General features: G+C 48.8%; 1 protein-coding gene across 9 annotated transcripts in view; it reads right to left on the reverse strand.

Moving 5' to 3' along the window:
• FOXP1 (forkhead box P1) overlaps nt 1–14,398 on the reverse strand; it is a 165,321-nt gene that overhangs the window by 104,506 nt on the left and 46,417 nt on the right. For all 9 annotated transcript variants that reach the window (XM_059823389.1, XM_059823387.1, XM_059823396.1 and 6 more), the window contains one exon: nt 6,078–6,197. In XM_059823389.1, the coding sequence (XP_059679372.1) occupies nt 6,078–6,197 (120 nt within the window). The remainder of the gene's footprint in view (nt 1–6,077; nt 6,198–14,398) is intronic.

The following is a 14,398-nucleotide window of genomic DNA, read 5'->3' on the forward strand; positions in this document are numbered from 1 at the left end:
TGGAACCATGTCGCTCTAACATCTTCAACCCAGCTGTACATCATATAAACCGCTATAGGAGGGGGCAGGCTCCCATGATTCCTAGGAGCAGCGCATACCTTTAACTCCCTAATCTGTAATACTACAAAATACCGCTCTCATTTCTTCCCAAGCACAAGTGGACTACCAGCAAGGGTCCAACAGTGTTAGTCCTAATTACCTTTTTTTCACTCTTGATCCTGTGGCGCTCATAATTAGTTACCTGGGGCTGCAATCCAATTTGAAGTGATGACAAGAAAGTGATCCATGAAAAAGTAATAAGTTAAATCCAATTTCAGCCTTCCTCTAATTAAATGCACATGGAACTAATGACTCAAACCCTACCATTTCAGTGATAATGGTAATTAGCGAGGTGGGAGTCACTCTCTTTTTTCAACACTGTAGGTGTAAACCACAAGGTAAAATGGCAGGAGCACTCTTAATTACATGTGTCATTTTGTCAGCAATTTACACATTTCTGACCAGTCAGGAAGGTTTCATCTGTTTTCCCCTTCCCCGAGGTGAGTAACACGCGGCCGGACTCGGGCACAGCCGGCCCCACCGCCCCGCTCCCACCCTGGTCAGAAACCAGAGGGTTTTTTAAAAAAACTACTCTCCAAATGTTTCATGTCAAAGCAGAAAACCTGCTAGAACATTATCCTCGGGCTGCTCTAACAAGACACGGGGCTGGAAAGGAGGGATCCTGGCTTCTACTTTCAGTTTTGCCCCTCAGGACCGACTTCTTCCTAACACGCAGATGCCAAACTCCCAACTAGCCGGCGGGAGCCGCGCACCGCAACGCCACCGAAGGGCGGCAGCTCTCTGACCTTGAGCGAGTCTCTTAACATCTCTCTGCCGGGGTTTACACGGCTATAAAATGAGAATAATCATATTTGCTGACAGTACCTCGCAGCGCCAGCTCTCCCAATGCATTGGTATTTTCCTAGAAGCCACCTCTTTTTGGAATCCTGTAATGACAGGACAATCCTAGACTTCTTTCAAGAAAAACAACTGCGTTTGTCACCTTTCTGCTCAGTCTGAAAAGCTGGAAAAACTGAATACTGAAGGCTTTAAAAAAAATATAAAAGGGCAGCAAAAAAAGGCCCACAGGTTTCACAGAAAAAAACCCCTTAGTATCAAAATTTTCAAGCTGATCATGTAACTTTGAGGACCTGACTCAGATTTTGTTCTCTTTGTGGGGTGGATGATATTTGCACTTCACAGGCATATTCCAAGAACTGACTAACGCCTGTAATTGGGCTTAGGGATGAAAGATAAAAGAGCTATGGGTCCTTCGGTAGAAACCGGCACAACTCAACTTCTCTTTATTTCCAAAGTCAAAAATAAAAAAATGAAGGATTCAAGTGAAATTCTCCTAAGTAAACTATTTAAACTCTGCAGAACTCAAATCTCAACCCACCTAGAGTTGATGGCAAAATTCCCATTGGCTTGACCGAGGCCAAATTCAGATCAACTCCCACGTTTAAGAGTGAAACAGAGAGAAACTCACACAAATAGAGTAAATACGCTCGCAAATTTATTTCCCCTCCCAAATTATCTGCTGAGGCATAATTTCTCTACCAGTTGTTAAATCTACCGCTATGTAAAATAGGTTACGCTGCATGTAAAACCCGAGGCTACGTTACCTGGCACTTGCGTGCTCCAAGCGAAACAGAGAATACCCTTCCCTTCACCTTTCAGTGTTTATTACGTCGTCGCGCTAACAATTTCTGATTTCATAAAAAACAATAATAATTGCACCCAACATCAAGCTACAGTGATTTTTTCCTCTTGCCCTCCTCTATTTCTCAAGACACTGGAAAGAAACATTAAGATAATACAGCATGCAAATTAAATTCTACAAAAGCCCAGCCAAAAGGCTGCTTTAAAAAGCAGCGGTATGCAAAGGCGAGGACAGCTCTGTCCTCTCAGCCTCCCCCAGTCTCACCCCGAAAATCTAAACCAAACCCAAATTCTTTTCTTGGCCGTGACTTAAAGGGAAGATTTATTTTCTGTTGTGTCAACCAAAAACAAAAGTTTCCATCTTAGTAATCTCACTATTTCTTCTCTCCAAACACAGGCAGGTTAACTATCAGACAACAAATCTCATTTAATCACATAAAAAAGTCAAGTGATGGGTTTCAATTGCAAGATACTGACTTGGACGTCCTAAATCTGTTTTCAGTCCGGTATCCAACTTTCGGCTCAATGCAACACACAACATTTACGTCTTTAAAAAAAATTGTATTTTTAGTATTGCCAAAACACACATGCACTTTTACTTTCTCGGGAGAAAATGTGTCTCTTGATTTGTTTCCAATCTGTGTGCTCTTGCCAGCAACTAAAATGCTTGAAGAACCAAAATGAATAATCGTTAAGAGCATCAGCAATTAAAGCTGCAAATTTTAATCAATACATCTATTAATACAAAGATATATTTACCTCGGCCAGGAAAAATGTGCACATTTTCAAAATCCTAAGCATACCTGGCCTGTTAAATTATTTGTTTCACAGACCCAAGGAAATCCAGTGTCTATGGCAAATATATTATCAAACACGCTTTAGTCTTTTTTCACTTCCAGTAATTTTTGTGGGGCTGGTATTTTTTTTATATTCTTTTCCCAACTGCTGGTTACTAAATCCATTCCTTAACTTTCAATTTTCTTTTGTTTGTGTCATCAGGCTGTGAAACCGGAGGTCACTGCCAAATATAAAGCACGACACTGTGAGATAGGCTCAAAATGTGAGTCATCGTGTATTTGGAGATTTATTTTTTCTTCAACTATCAGCAGAGAACATCTCCACTCCTGTGTCCAAGTTCTTATACACTAAGTATCTCAAAATTTGCTAAAAGCAGGTCTCCAGGTAGAGTTATCAAGGTCAAGAGACCCCAAAGACATCGCTGGAGCCCATTGTCATGTAAACGCTATTGAAGGCACCATGCCCCAGCGTGGCCACGGGATGCCGGGATATATTTAAGTACCGTGGCTCTTTGATCAGCGAATAAAGAAAGAATATAGGAAATTATCCATGAGGCGATAGCAGTTTAGCTACACAGCATATACTAGATGAATCTTCCGCACCTGTTTGCGGCAGTGGGGTTTAGGTGACAAAGCCTGCCAGCCAGCATTGAAGTGCTGAGCCCGAGACAGAGGGAGCACTTCCAGCCCCGCGTGGGACCGGGGCGGCCGGGGCCACGGAGCGTCTTGCTAGGAGAGCCAGCGCCCCGGGCGAACACCCTGCCCGCCGCTTTTCACCCAAACACAGCTCCCCAGCACTCTGTTAGGGAGCTTTTCGCCAGTGCCCTCGCCAAGCACAGCAGAGATAAGCCATGCCCGGAGTATTCCTGTTATGCACCAAGTCTGTTTGTCGGAAAAAAAATAGGTAACTGCTAACCGCTGCGGCTATCGACTGAGACATCTATATTCATAAACTAAGTGCAAAGGTGACTCGGTTCATTATTTGAACAAACTTTTGAAAAACGGGTGCATTTCCACCACCCTCGACATTTAGTCTACATACTGTCAGCAACAGGCATTGCCTCGTCAGTGCGGCGCCATCCAACTTCAGGGGGTGTGGGTGCTCGCGTGGGTGCAGTTTTACTCAAAAATTCTACCCCCAGCACCACCATTTCCTTTCCGCAACAGATTTTCATGGCAGGGATGCACTCGAGCTCTGTTACATTCAAGAGGACTTCCAGTACGTTTAAGACCGCAAAAGCACCAGGAGTGAGGAGGGAAGGAAAGGAAAGGGAGAAAAAAAAAAAGACTGGGCAGTCATTTGAATCAGTGAGTGACAGGCTGGGCCAGCTCTCTGTATACATTAATAAATTAGAATTTTAATTGTGTCTCTGACTGCAGGAGCTGCTCCAGTACTTTAATACGTACCAACAATTGGCTATGTTATGGAATCCGCGATGTGGCCTTCACTGTTGACCTCTGCAACACAATTCCCAGTCTGACTACGGAAACTGTTTGGTTTGATCCTTTCAACTTATTTGAATCCTGACAAATAAGCTCACAGCTGAAAGGTCAACACAGTCGTATTTCATCCTCTGGAGCTATTCTTAAGACATCTGCACAACAAAGCACTTCTTTTAGTACCTGACACTGGACCTAGCCAGCACAATCTCTCATTAAAAACGTCCCCAGTGGAAGAGTCTATTAAAAGGCATATGGATCAGCTATGGATTTACCAAATAAAATATTTTTGAAAGCATTAATGTAACGCTTTGGATTATGGCGCTCTACGCTGCCAATAAAACGTATATTTGCCCAATGACAAAATGCTTCATACTTTCCAAAAGAATAATAGCTCGGCTATAAAGTGCGAGGTGTTGTCCAGCAGCCTGAGCACGGGGGTGGGAGCCAGGAACTCATGAATCTTAATCCTACCTCTAAACCCAATTCCCTCTGTGATCCTAAGCGAGTCACTTAACCTGCTTCCCTCGGTTTCCCAGTCCAGAACTGGGATAATGCTACTTACTTATCAGACTTTCCTTCTGGGGTTGTTTTGGAGATCAGTATTTGCAAAATGCTTTGAAGATGAAATCACTACACGAAAGCTAGCGGTTGTCCACGCGGGGCCAAGGGCTGCAGTTAATAGCTATTCCTCGCTCAGGCAAAACTCCCCTTGAAGTCCCCGTCAGCTTTATTTGGGTAAGAACTGCAGGATCGGGTCCTCTCACGTTACTGTCAAGGCCTTTAGGGATGATGCCTTTGCCTTCCATATTCTACTACATATTTAAAGAGTCTAGGATCCGTATTTTGGGAGGAAAATAATCTGAAGCACATATAAAAGGCAAGAGAAGCAGCAACGCTGTCAGGGAACTCATGGTGATAGTATATCAAACTAAAAAAAAAAAATTAGAAAGAGCAAAACAGACATGAGTTTGACAACGTGCTATGACAACAAGCGGAAAAAAAACCCAGAAAGAATTTGGGGCTACAGAGGCTGAAGCATCAGATACAGAAGAGTGAGATAAGATAAATGTCCCAGCTACAGGGCTTTGTGCGACTGCAGCTCAACTGCTGTATTCAGTAACTTATTATCAAAAATACAGTGACACACTGCAATTGCAAAGAGAGCAATAATAAAAGCAATAACCAGCTGCAAACCAGCAAAGTGGTCAAGGGTCTAGAAGTGCCGGTTTATGAAATATATAAAGAACTAGATACATATAATTTGCCAAAACTGGCAAATACATGTTAGTATCTCAGATGTTTGAGGAGTGCGAACACGAGGCAAGGCAAGGGACTGACTCAGTATTTATACAAGCAGTATTACTTGGAGCAAGAGGATGGAATTAAAGTGGAAAGTTCCTGAGCGTGTGCTTTGTTATGGAAAACCATCTGAAGGAAAATAATAGTGGTCCCACCACCACTTGGGATTTCTAACACTAGAATAGAAAAAAAAAAAAAAAAAGAAAATGTGATACATGACCTAATCGGTCTTTCTTGTCTTTAACCCCCGTGATTTATCCCACAAGACTAGCAGAATGTACTCCAAAGCCACATACGTGTGCACACATCTTCTGTTTGGGAATTCTGTATTGGATTTAGCTTTCTGAATTCCTAACAGCACAAAGCCCGATAATGTTTAGATTTTATTTCTGAAGATGTCCATAAATCAGCAGACAATAAAAGGGGAAAAAAACACACCGACTATATGATATTCTAGTATTTCCCAATATCCTTGACACAGCAAATCAACGGTTTGAGTGAACACAGACTACAAACAGAACAGCAATCAAACAGAAATGTTAATGCAAATCTCCTATGCGCACTGACACGGTAACAAAAGCTATTCCATTTTGTCATGATCCAACCCTACTAGATGCTAATAGAAGTACACGCTCACGATCTGTAAATACGCCGGGGGTGGGATTTTCAAGAGCACCTAGCACCGCTCCTCACGCCGCTTACATCAGCCACAGCCGCTCTGTGGACTTCACCGGGGGGAAGCTCCTGAAGGTCCCATCCCAACGTGCGCAAGTAAGACGCATTTATTCAGCTTTCACAAGCCCCAGCCCCTGACGGAGGCACACAGGCTCCACTTACCTGAAGGGCTGGCTGTTTCTCATTCCTCTTCGGAGACTTTAATCCACTAACTTGTTGCTGCTGCTGCTGTTGCTGCTGCTGCTGCTGTTGCAGTAGAAGCTGCCGTGCCACCTGGAGAGCCTGCGAGGAAAGAGGTTTGAAAATTGAGATTACAGCAGGCAGGCTGCGGGGAGCTACGCGCACGGCACAGGGTCAGGCATCCCCTTGGTCACGGGGCACCGCTCCGCTCCCAAAGCGCCTCCACCGAGGGAAGCAGCGGTTTCCACAAAAACCCCCAACTCAGCGCTTGCATGCGATGGGGCGATATCCCACCGCTGGATTTCCCATTTCGACTACGGAGAAAACCAGCAGCAGCTGATGTTCAGCTCCTGCGGGGAACCTCCAGTGACTGCCGGAATGCCGGTGGTGAGCACCAGACGGTTATTTTATCCCCCGCCTGGAGCGGCTCATACCCTTCTTTGCTACCGGGCAGGCTCCCGGGCTAATGGCTTTCATGCTTCTCTTCTCCAGCGGGTCAGGTCTGGCTTTACAGAAGAGGGCAGTCGTATATTACTGTCTGCTCTCCTGAGCACCGGAGAAAGTCAGGGAAGTTTCTGGAAGGCTATGGCGGGAGGAAGGGGAGAGCCAGCGGCAGGCGGAGTCGTGCCGAGTCCCCCAAGGTACCGTGCTAAAGGCTGAGGAAGCTGCGAGGAGCTGGAGTGAACGCAATGCAAAGCAGGGACAGCATCTCACACCCCCAAAATCACGAAGAGCTTGTGACGGGCCAGCGGTGGGGACTCGGACGGGAGGGGGGTAGAGCAGCAAAGGGACAGCGCGGCGTCAGGGGACGGAGGGGCAAGGGACATGACCCCAAAAGCACGAGCAGAGCATCACGTGGTGGGGGATTATTGCAAAATTTCATGCGAAGTAAGGGAAAAGCGCCCCTGGACACTGGAGCCAGCTCCTCTACGAGGCCCGATTTCTCCATCGGGTGGGGAAGAGAAAGAAGAGGAGACGAAACGGGAGGGACAAGGAGCAAGCCCCAGCCCTGGCTCCCTCCCGCCCCCCGGCCAGGGGACTGCAAGGATGAGGATGATGCCGGCAAGACGGGCTGTGCCACAGCTGAGGCTCCGCTGGCGAGACCCGAGCCCGCTGCTCCCGGAGGATTCACCAGCACCGGACTCGGGCTTTCTTGGTCTCCTTGGAGACGTTCAGTACATGTGTAGGTGGAAAAGTGGGAAGGCTGAAGACTTCATTAATGTAAAACAAGAAAAATAGTCCCTTTGCAAGATGCCTACACGGAAGGAGGGAAAAAGCCTTCCCCGCTCCTACTGTGTATGCTCTCTGAGTGATTTAATTAATACCTATTTAATTAAGGAGTCAGATACGCTTCGGGTTTCACTTGCTTCCCCAAGTTGCAAAGTGTTTCATCTCAGTGCAGAACCACCAGGAAAGGTTTGACACCAAGGACTGCAAACTCAGATCCGCCACCCCCCAGTAAAGCCTTGTTCTTTTATAGCCTAGACCCATCTTTTTACTTTTGAAGGGACATTCAGCAGCCCAGGGGGGCTGCAGAACCACCGCTGCCGGCCAGCACGCCAGGGCAAGCGGGGAGGAGAGACCTTACCGCGCTCTGGCAATGAGCTCTCGTTTCAAATATAATAACAAGTCTCCACTGGATCAGAAAAACTCTTTAAGGGTGGATGCGATTTCCAAGAGAGCTCGGCGCAATGAAGGTAAAATCAGATTTTGCATTTAAAGCTGGCCCATCGGAGCTCAGCGCACCTGTAACATCCCTAAAACGGTCCATGTCCCCGCGAGGGGTGCCAGGAGCTGCCATGCACGGGTGCACACCGGGGCGGGCACGCATCTGTGCTCCCACGCACACAACCACCCCCGCCGTTGGTTCAGCGTTGAGAACCAGAAGACCCTACAGCCTACCAATTAATACAATGCAACAAAGGAAACCTTTATGCAGAAAGTGCTAAGCATGGTTAAAAAAATGTTATTTTTATTGAATTAGCTTATTTAGCTGTTAAAGCGTCTTCAAGGGTGGGCAGAGGCAGCAGAAATAAAACCCACAAGACTTAAGGGGATGGGCAACAAATACTCACCTACTTAACAGGGGTGTTGTATGGCTTATTTAATTAATGAATACTTGTAAAGCACTCTGAGCTGCTCAGACAAGAAGCGCTATACAGTACAAGCGCAACATATTATTATATATTATTAAGACTGGCTCTGCAGAAGAATAATTCCAGGTAAATGTGCAATCAAATGATCATTTCAGTTCCCAGTAATTAGATTCAATAGGCCAAAAAAAACGCAGAAGCCTTTCTTTAATCATACACTAAACAATCAGAACATCCCTAACCTTTCAAGCTACAGCCTTTTTGAATAAAACATCATCAACTTATAGATATTATTCCAAAAAGAACCAGTCACCATATGTGTTGTCTCTTTGAAATACAGTTGCTATAGCAGACCCTGCATGCATTTCATGTGATATGATCATATTCTATCCGTTCTGGCAGCTGAGAGGTTGCACAACTAAAATTGGCTGCCAGAAATTTTTGAAGATTCCCAGAACAAGTAGCCGTGCAAGAAATGCCTGCTTTCTACTCGAGCTGGCCACAAAGCTCTGTGCAGCTCGGCGGGGTGGCCGCTGCCACCACGAGCCCTTACCACGGTTGACCCCACGCCGATGAAGGTCTGTGCCCTCGGGGCCAGGCTCACAATGGCAAGGCTCTGAGGGAGCAAAGCCAGAGCTCTGTCCCCGCTCCAATCCCACCTGCACGGCACCCACATCCCCGCACACCCACCCTTGCGCAGGGTCTCCACTCGAGGTGACATCTGCACCTCCCTGCTCCGTGGCCGGCTGGCACTCGTCCTGGCGCGGGGACCTGGTGGGACCAGCGATGGCGAGAGGGAGGGACCAGCAGGGAGGCTGGAGCAGGGCGGGAAGGAACGGATTAAAAAGAATGAGAGTAACGAATGAGTTGGCTGGAGGGAGCATCACGGATACGAGGAGCCGGGATGGACAGGAACAGCAAAGGGAGAAACATGGAGGGTGAGGTGGCGGCAAGCTGACAGCTCAGGGGAGAGCAGCTTGAAATGGCATTTCCCATGTCTCTTCTCTCAAGATTTCACTCTTCCGCTTATAAATAACTGACAGCAGTAAAAGCTAAGCATCAGATGAGCTTGGGTTTAAGATGTGGAAGGTTGTTTATAGCTCAGATCTGGTTCTTGCTGAACATCTGCATCAAGTAGCTACTGCATCCTTGGTGGTACGGTGAACCCAGGGATCCCAAGTCCCTCCGCCTTTCTACATTTCCCTGCTCAGCCTTTCCTCCCTCCCACCTCAGACCAAGCACTACCCCTGCCATTTCGAAGTCTCAACCACACTCTTTACACACGATGGGACGTGTGGGAGAAAGATGGTTAGCTCAGTCCGGGAAGCACCAGCCCTCTTTGCTCTTACATGCAAAGTATTTCAAGCTCATTTGGAGTGCCTTCATGAAATCCATTTGCGGATATCAGTTCAAGCCCGGTGGACACCTGCCCTCATGACGCCGGCACATCCCATTTCATCCAAGCCGACAAGCGCCGCACCTCTACCCCCTTCTCTGATTCCACGCAGCAACCGCTCCTGCATGGAGCCCATCGCTGGATGCCGGCGTGGGAGCCCTGCTGAGGCTGCCGATGCTGCACAGAGCTCGAGCGAGGATAGACAGGGAAATTAATTTGAGAGTGAAGTCAGTCCCACAACCTTCATCAGCACGGAGATTCGCAAGCAGGCCTGTACATTAATAAAGCTTCCTGTGGGAGTAGATGTTGCCTTTGATTTGCATGTGAATTCAATGCTAGTGAGAAGTGCCAGACTGTCAGACATGGAGACCAAAGTCTCTTATCTTTCCAAAAGCTTCTGTAGCAGTTTCCCCACATTTCCTTAATCATCTGCCTTGTCCTCAACTTACTGAACAGGCAGTAGAGAGTAAAGCTGGACTCGGTTCAACTCCTGCTGCTGCCAAGTCCTGAAACAAGGGTGCCAGGACTGTTTACTGCTAGCCAACAGCTCTGCTAACGTGGCCCTCTCCTCACGAGCAGGTGCTCTGACATCTCCAAGCTCTTTTCACACATTCTTCCCCACTGCCATAGCTACATCCTAAACCTCCGCCACGTGCTTGCATTTCTGCAAGTGAACAATTGCCGGGGGCCGCAGTAAACCAGCTCGTGTTCGTGCACCCGGGCAACTGTGTGCTCCGTCGCAGGACGGGCAGGTGGAGACGCCAAGAGCCCCCAGAACCACAGAGGCGCTCCGGGTGTCTGGGCCCGTGATTGCCAGCAGCCACATTACGGGCTGCCTATCTGCGCTGCTCAAAGAGCCTGCAAGCCTGGACACGGCTGCTTGGGACAACCAGACCCAGACGCCAGTCCTGGCCTCCGGCAGCTCATCACACAGCATGGGCAACCGTCCTCCTCCCTGCACCGAACTACAGACAGGAAATCTTCCCCCTTGCCGAAGGAAGAGAAAGAAAAGCGTCCCCTAGCAAGCGCATCTTCTGAGTGCCACGGTTTTTGGTGACTCTCAACAGGGATTTGAAAGGACGACATCGGTAAAAGGCTCGCTACCAACCGAGTCATCTTGATTCTGCTCGGTGCTACGCCTAAATGCAAGATACAGTAAATGAACTCCCAAGCTATTTTCTTATCCATTAGGAAATCACCCAGAGATAAGGAGATTTTCTGGCGTAAAACAGAGACCCGTAAAAAGGCAACTGAAACGCTGTACTTTAGAGACATTGCACAAACTTGGGATGACATCTGGGAGCCGACACTGGGTGACACCTAACCCAGGAAAAATTTGGACAGCACATTCAGCGCGAGATGAATCAAGCCTGTTTCATTCAAAGACGCCACAGAGTAAGTGGGAAGCCCCTCCAAAAATCCCTCTCCCTGTGCTTAGGGAAGCGGCAACCATTTAACGTTTCCCAACTATTTAAGCACGGGGTGGGGGGGTGGGGGTGGAAAGTACTTATTTGAGATGACCAAGGCAATTTTATTGCAAGATAGACAGAACGTGACTTGTTTGCCCAGCTGTTGTTTGCCCAGAACATCCGGCACTGTTATCACCCGAGTTACTGGTGTAATTCAACATTTTCACGCAAGTGGCTCAATCTTTCGGTTTCACCATCCTCTTCAGGCAAGCTCTGCTCGAAGGGTGAAAACGTAGCCCTGCCTCTGACTTCACGCGGCTAGAAACTCCCGATTCGGGAAGGGGGCTGAGGGAGGGAAACACACTGGAAAAAGAGGGCAGCGCTTTAAAAATAGAAATGCTGCTTAAATGCCATATACTTGCTTACAGCGTTAGTACATAAGGAAAACAGTAACAGGATCCAGTCCTATGGAGCCTCTTGCTAACTTGTTCCACCGCTGTAGCCAGTACAACAAGGCAGCGACTATCCCAACTGTTTTTCCATCAGTCTATTTCTATTGAAGAAAAAGAGCTCAAGCTCCTCCTTTCCCATCTGCTCCAACCGATATTAATATCAATCAGCTATTAATGAAATACGAAGACCTACAGCTATAACGGGCCTGACTCTTAGCGCCAGGAGAAGCTTGTTTCCGCACCTGAGGTTTATCAGGCATGGAAAGACTGATCCAGGGAACTGCAGGATGTATGGAAAGGTATGTACGTTGGAGGGTGAGGAGACGAGCAACAGACATGAGGATGCAATAGAAACCGGCGTCCTGTCTGACTGCCAGTTCCCGGCTGCCTCCGAAATGGAGAAGCATGCACACAGAAGTTGCAAGAAGGGCACAAAACAAAATCCCATGTGCTTTTACAGATTCCTAAGGATTTTGGGCCTTTCCAGGTGGACAAAGCTGCCCATCAGGAAAGCAACTTGGGAAAGGAGGAAGGAAGCGTTCCCAGAAATCAGAGACGTTCCCGCAGCCATCTGAAGTGTCCAAGCAGTAAATCTGGAAAGTTACTCCCCAGCCAACATCATCATCTGTCCGTTATTTCAGTTATGGTCATTAAAAAGCAAAACACAACACAACAAGCAGAGAGAGATGAGACAGAAGATATTTTAAGGGCAAAGTCTACCCTTGGAGAAAACATAATGCTACCCCAGTCCCAGACTCCAGAAGCGAGACCTTCTGCGTGGACTTCCGAGCAGTAACAGATAGCCGGATCCTTACACAGCTAAGATTGCTGCTAAGCTTTCCCCACCATGTTTTAGGCAAAGCATGGCTTTGCAGCATCAGGCATGCAGTTCTCCCACCACCTATTTTCCCCCGAGTTTCGCAATGGCTTTAGGCACTGCGGGACTGCCGGGCCGGCAGCTGAAGGGGCCTCTCGCGGAGGAGGCATGGCCCACCTCTCCGAAGGGTTTCTTGCTTCCATTTAGTCTCGCAAGGCAAGTACCTTTGTTTCTCCCGGGTGGGACGAGGGGGTATTTAGACTCAGCCAGCAATCTCTCTTCTTTCTCAGCTCCCATCTGTCCTCACACCCCGCTCCACTCCACAGCTGCTCCCAGCAGAGCGGCAAGCTGCAGCTCACAAGCTCGGAAGCCCGGATGCACCCGAGCTTCAGAGCTGCTTCATGTCTCTCCCACTCCTGCCTCCTCTATCTCCTCTCCTGCGACACCCTCTTCTCCTGGAGCAGCAGATGTAGAGGAGCGGTGGTAGGAGGCAGACACGTTGGAGGGGAGCCCTGCTGCAGCTCTCCTCCGACAGGCTGAGGAGCCGCACGACGTGTGGAAAGCGGCGAGGAGCAAAGCAGTATGCAAAAAGGAAAAAAAAAAACCCAGTGCAAAGCGACAGCAGTGGGTAGTGCTGTTCCTCTGGGAGGAACAGAACAGGGGGAGGTGAGAAGAACCAACTAGAGAGAATAGGAAAGGAACCAAAACGAAGAGGAGGAATAAAATGTAGAAGATGCAAAAAAGAGAAGCAGATGTTCTTGCAGCACTTATTCCCTCTGACATTCGTACCCAGCTCTTTCATCTTCCTCCAGAACTGGGAAACGAGCTGCTACGTGCTCCCTCCCCGTTCCCACCATCCTGACCCCACATCAAAACGAGCCAAGGCCAAGGGCCCCAACACCGCTCCCGGCGCTGCAGCGGGGAAGCCTGGGGATAATTAGGGGCAGGACACGGGAGCTCTGCTATGGGACACAGCTAGGATCCAACGTAACCCGGTGAAGCAGCCCCGCTGTCCAGCTTCCTCGCCAGCCCTGGATTCAAATCAGCCCCGTTCCCACCTCATCCTCTTATTTCCTCGTTTCATTAAATAATCCTCCTCCACCTACCCTGTGCCCAACCCCACTCTGCAGGTGCAGCAGAGGGATGCTGCGAGCCAGGGGAGATGCTGCCGCTGCCTGCGTCCAGCGCCTCGCTCCGCTGCAAGGCTGGCTCCATCCAAGGGGCCACCAGCCAGCTCGTCAAAGAGGAGAGCTTCAACAACAATCCCTTACTCGAATAAAATGATCAGCAGGCCACGAAGGCTTTGCTTAGAGGCAGCAGACCAATCTAGCCAAGTGACTAATGGGTGATGCCCATGCTGAGAAAAGAGAAGGGACCTGGAGGTCCACATGGACAAACCCCGGCTCACACCCTGTCCCTGATGTGGCAGGGGCAGGCTTGGAGCAAGGGAGCTGGCGACGTGCCTCACGCCGAAGCATCTCCTAGAATAGTTCACTCATAAGGAAAGAAGATGAGTTTTCTTTTTCTTCCAGCAGGCTTGGTTTCTTTCCTCTGGAATAGCTCCTGGCTATCAGTTGAGGAGATCCCCTCCAGAAAAAGGCACTGGAAACAGAAACCCTTTCTTCCAAACCCACAGGGTGGAGCTGCCTGTGCCCCAGCGCCGCTATGCTTCGTCCTCGTGGGTGCTGAGGTTACTTCTGCTGGCAGGAGGGCGAGCAGACGCGATGCTCCCGCCCTGCCACCCCGCAGCCCATCCCACGGCTGGCAAGGTCCCTCGCCTGCTAGCCCAGCTCTGCAGCAGCGGGGACCCAGCCCCACGCAGGGGGACAACAGGGGTTTGCCTCCAAAACACCGGATTGTGATTTTGTAATTTGTTCATGAATCCCACCGACTTGGGGGGAAAGGTGGTGGAGGTATTTTCTTCAAAGAGGCAGAGATGCAAGCGGGGTGGAAGGGGGCAGGCGGCACGAGGCAGCAGGGTAAGGGGTCAAACTCGGCAAACCCCAGAGATCTGCGAACCCCGAACCAGCCACAACAGCGACATCGGCTACAAAAATCCCGTTCTTGAGGCACAAACTAAACCCTCAGGCGGTTACACTGTAAAAACACCTTCTGTCTCCTCTTTTAAAGAGTCAC

The sequence above is a fragment of the Gavia stellata genome, chromosome 12 (assembly GCF_030936135.1).
Source record: "Gavia stellata isolate bGavSte3 chromosome 12, bGavSte3.hap2, whole genome shotgun sequence".
Taxonomy (NCBI): Eukaryota; Metazoa; Chordata; class Aves; order Gaviiformes; family Gaviidae; genus Gavia; species Gavia stellata.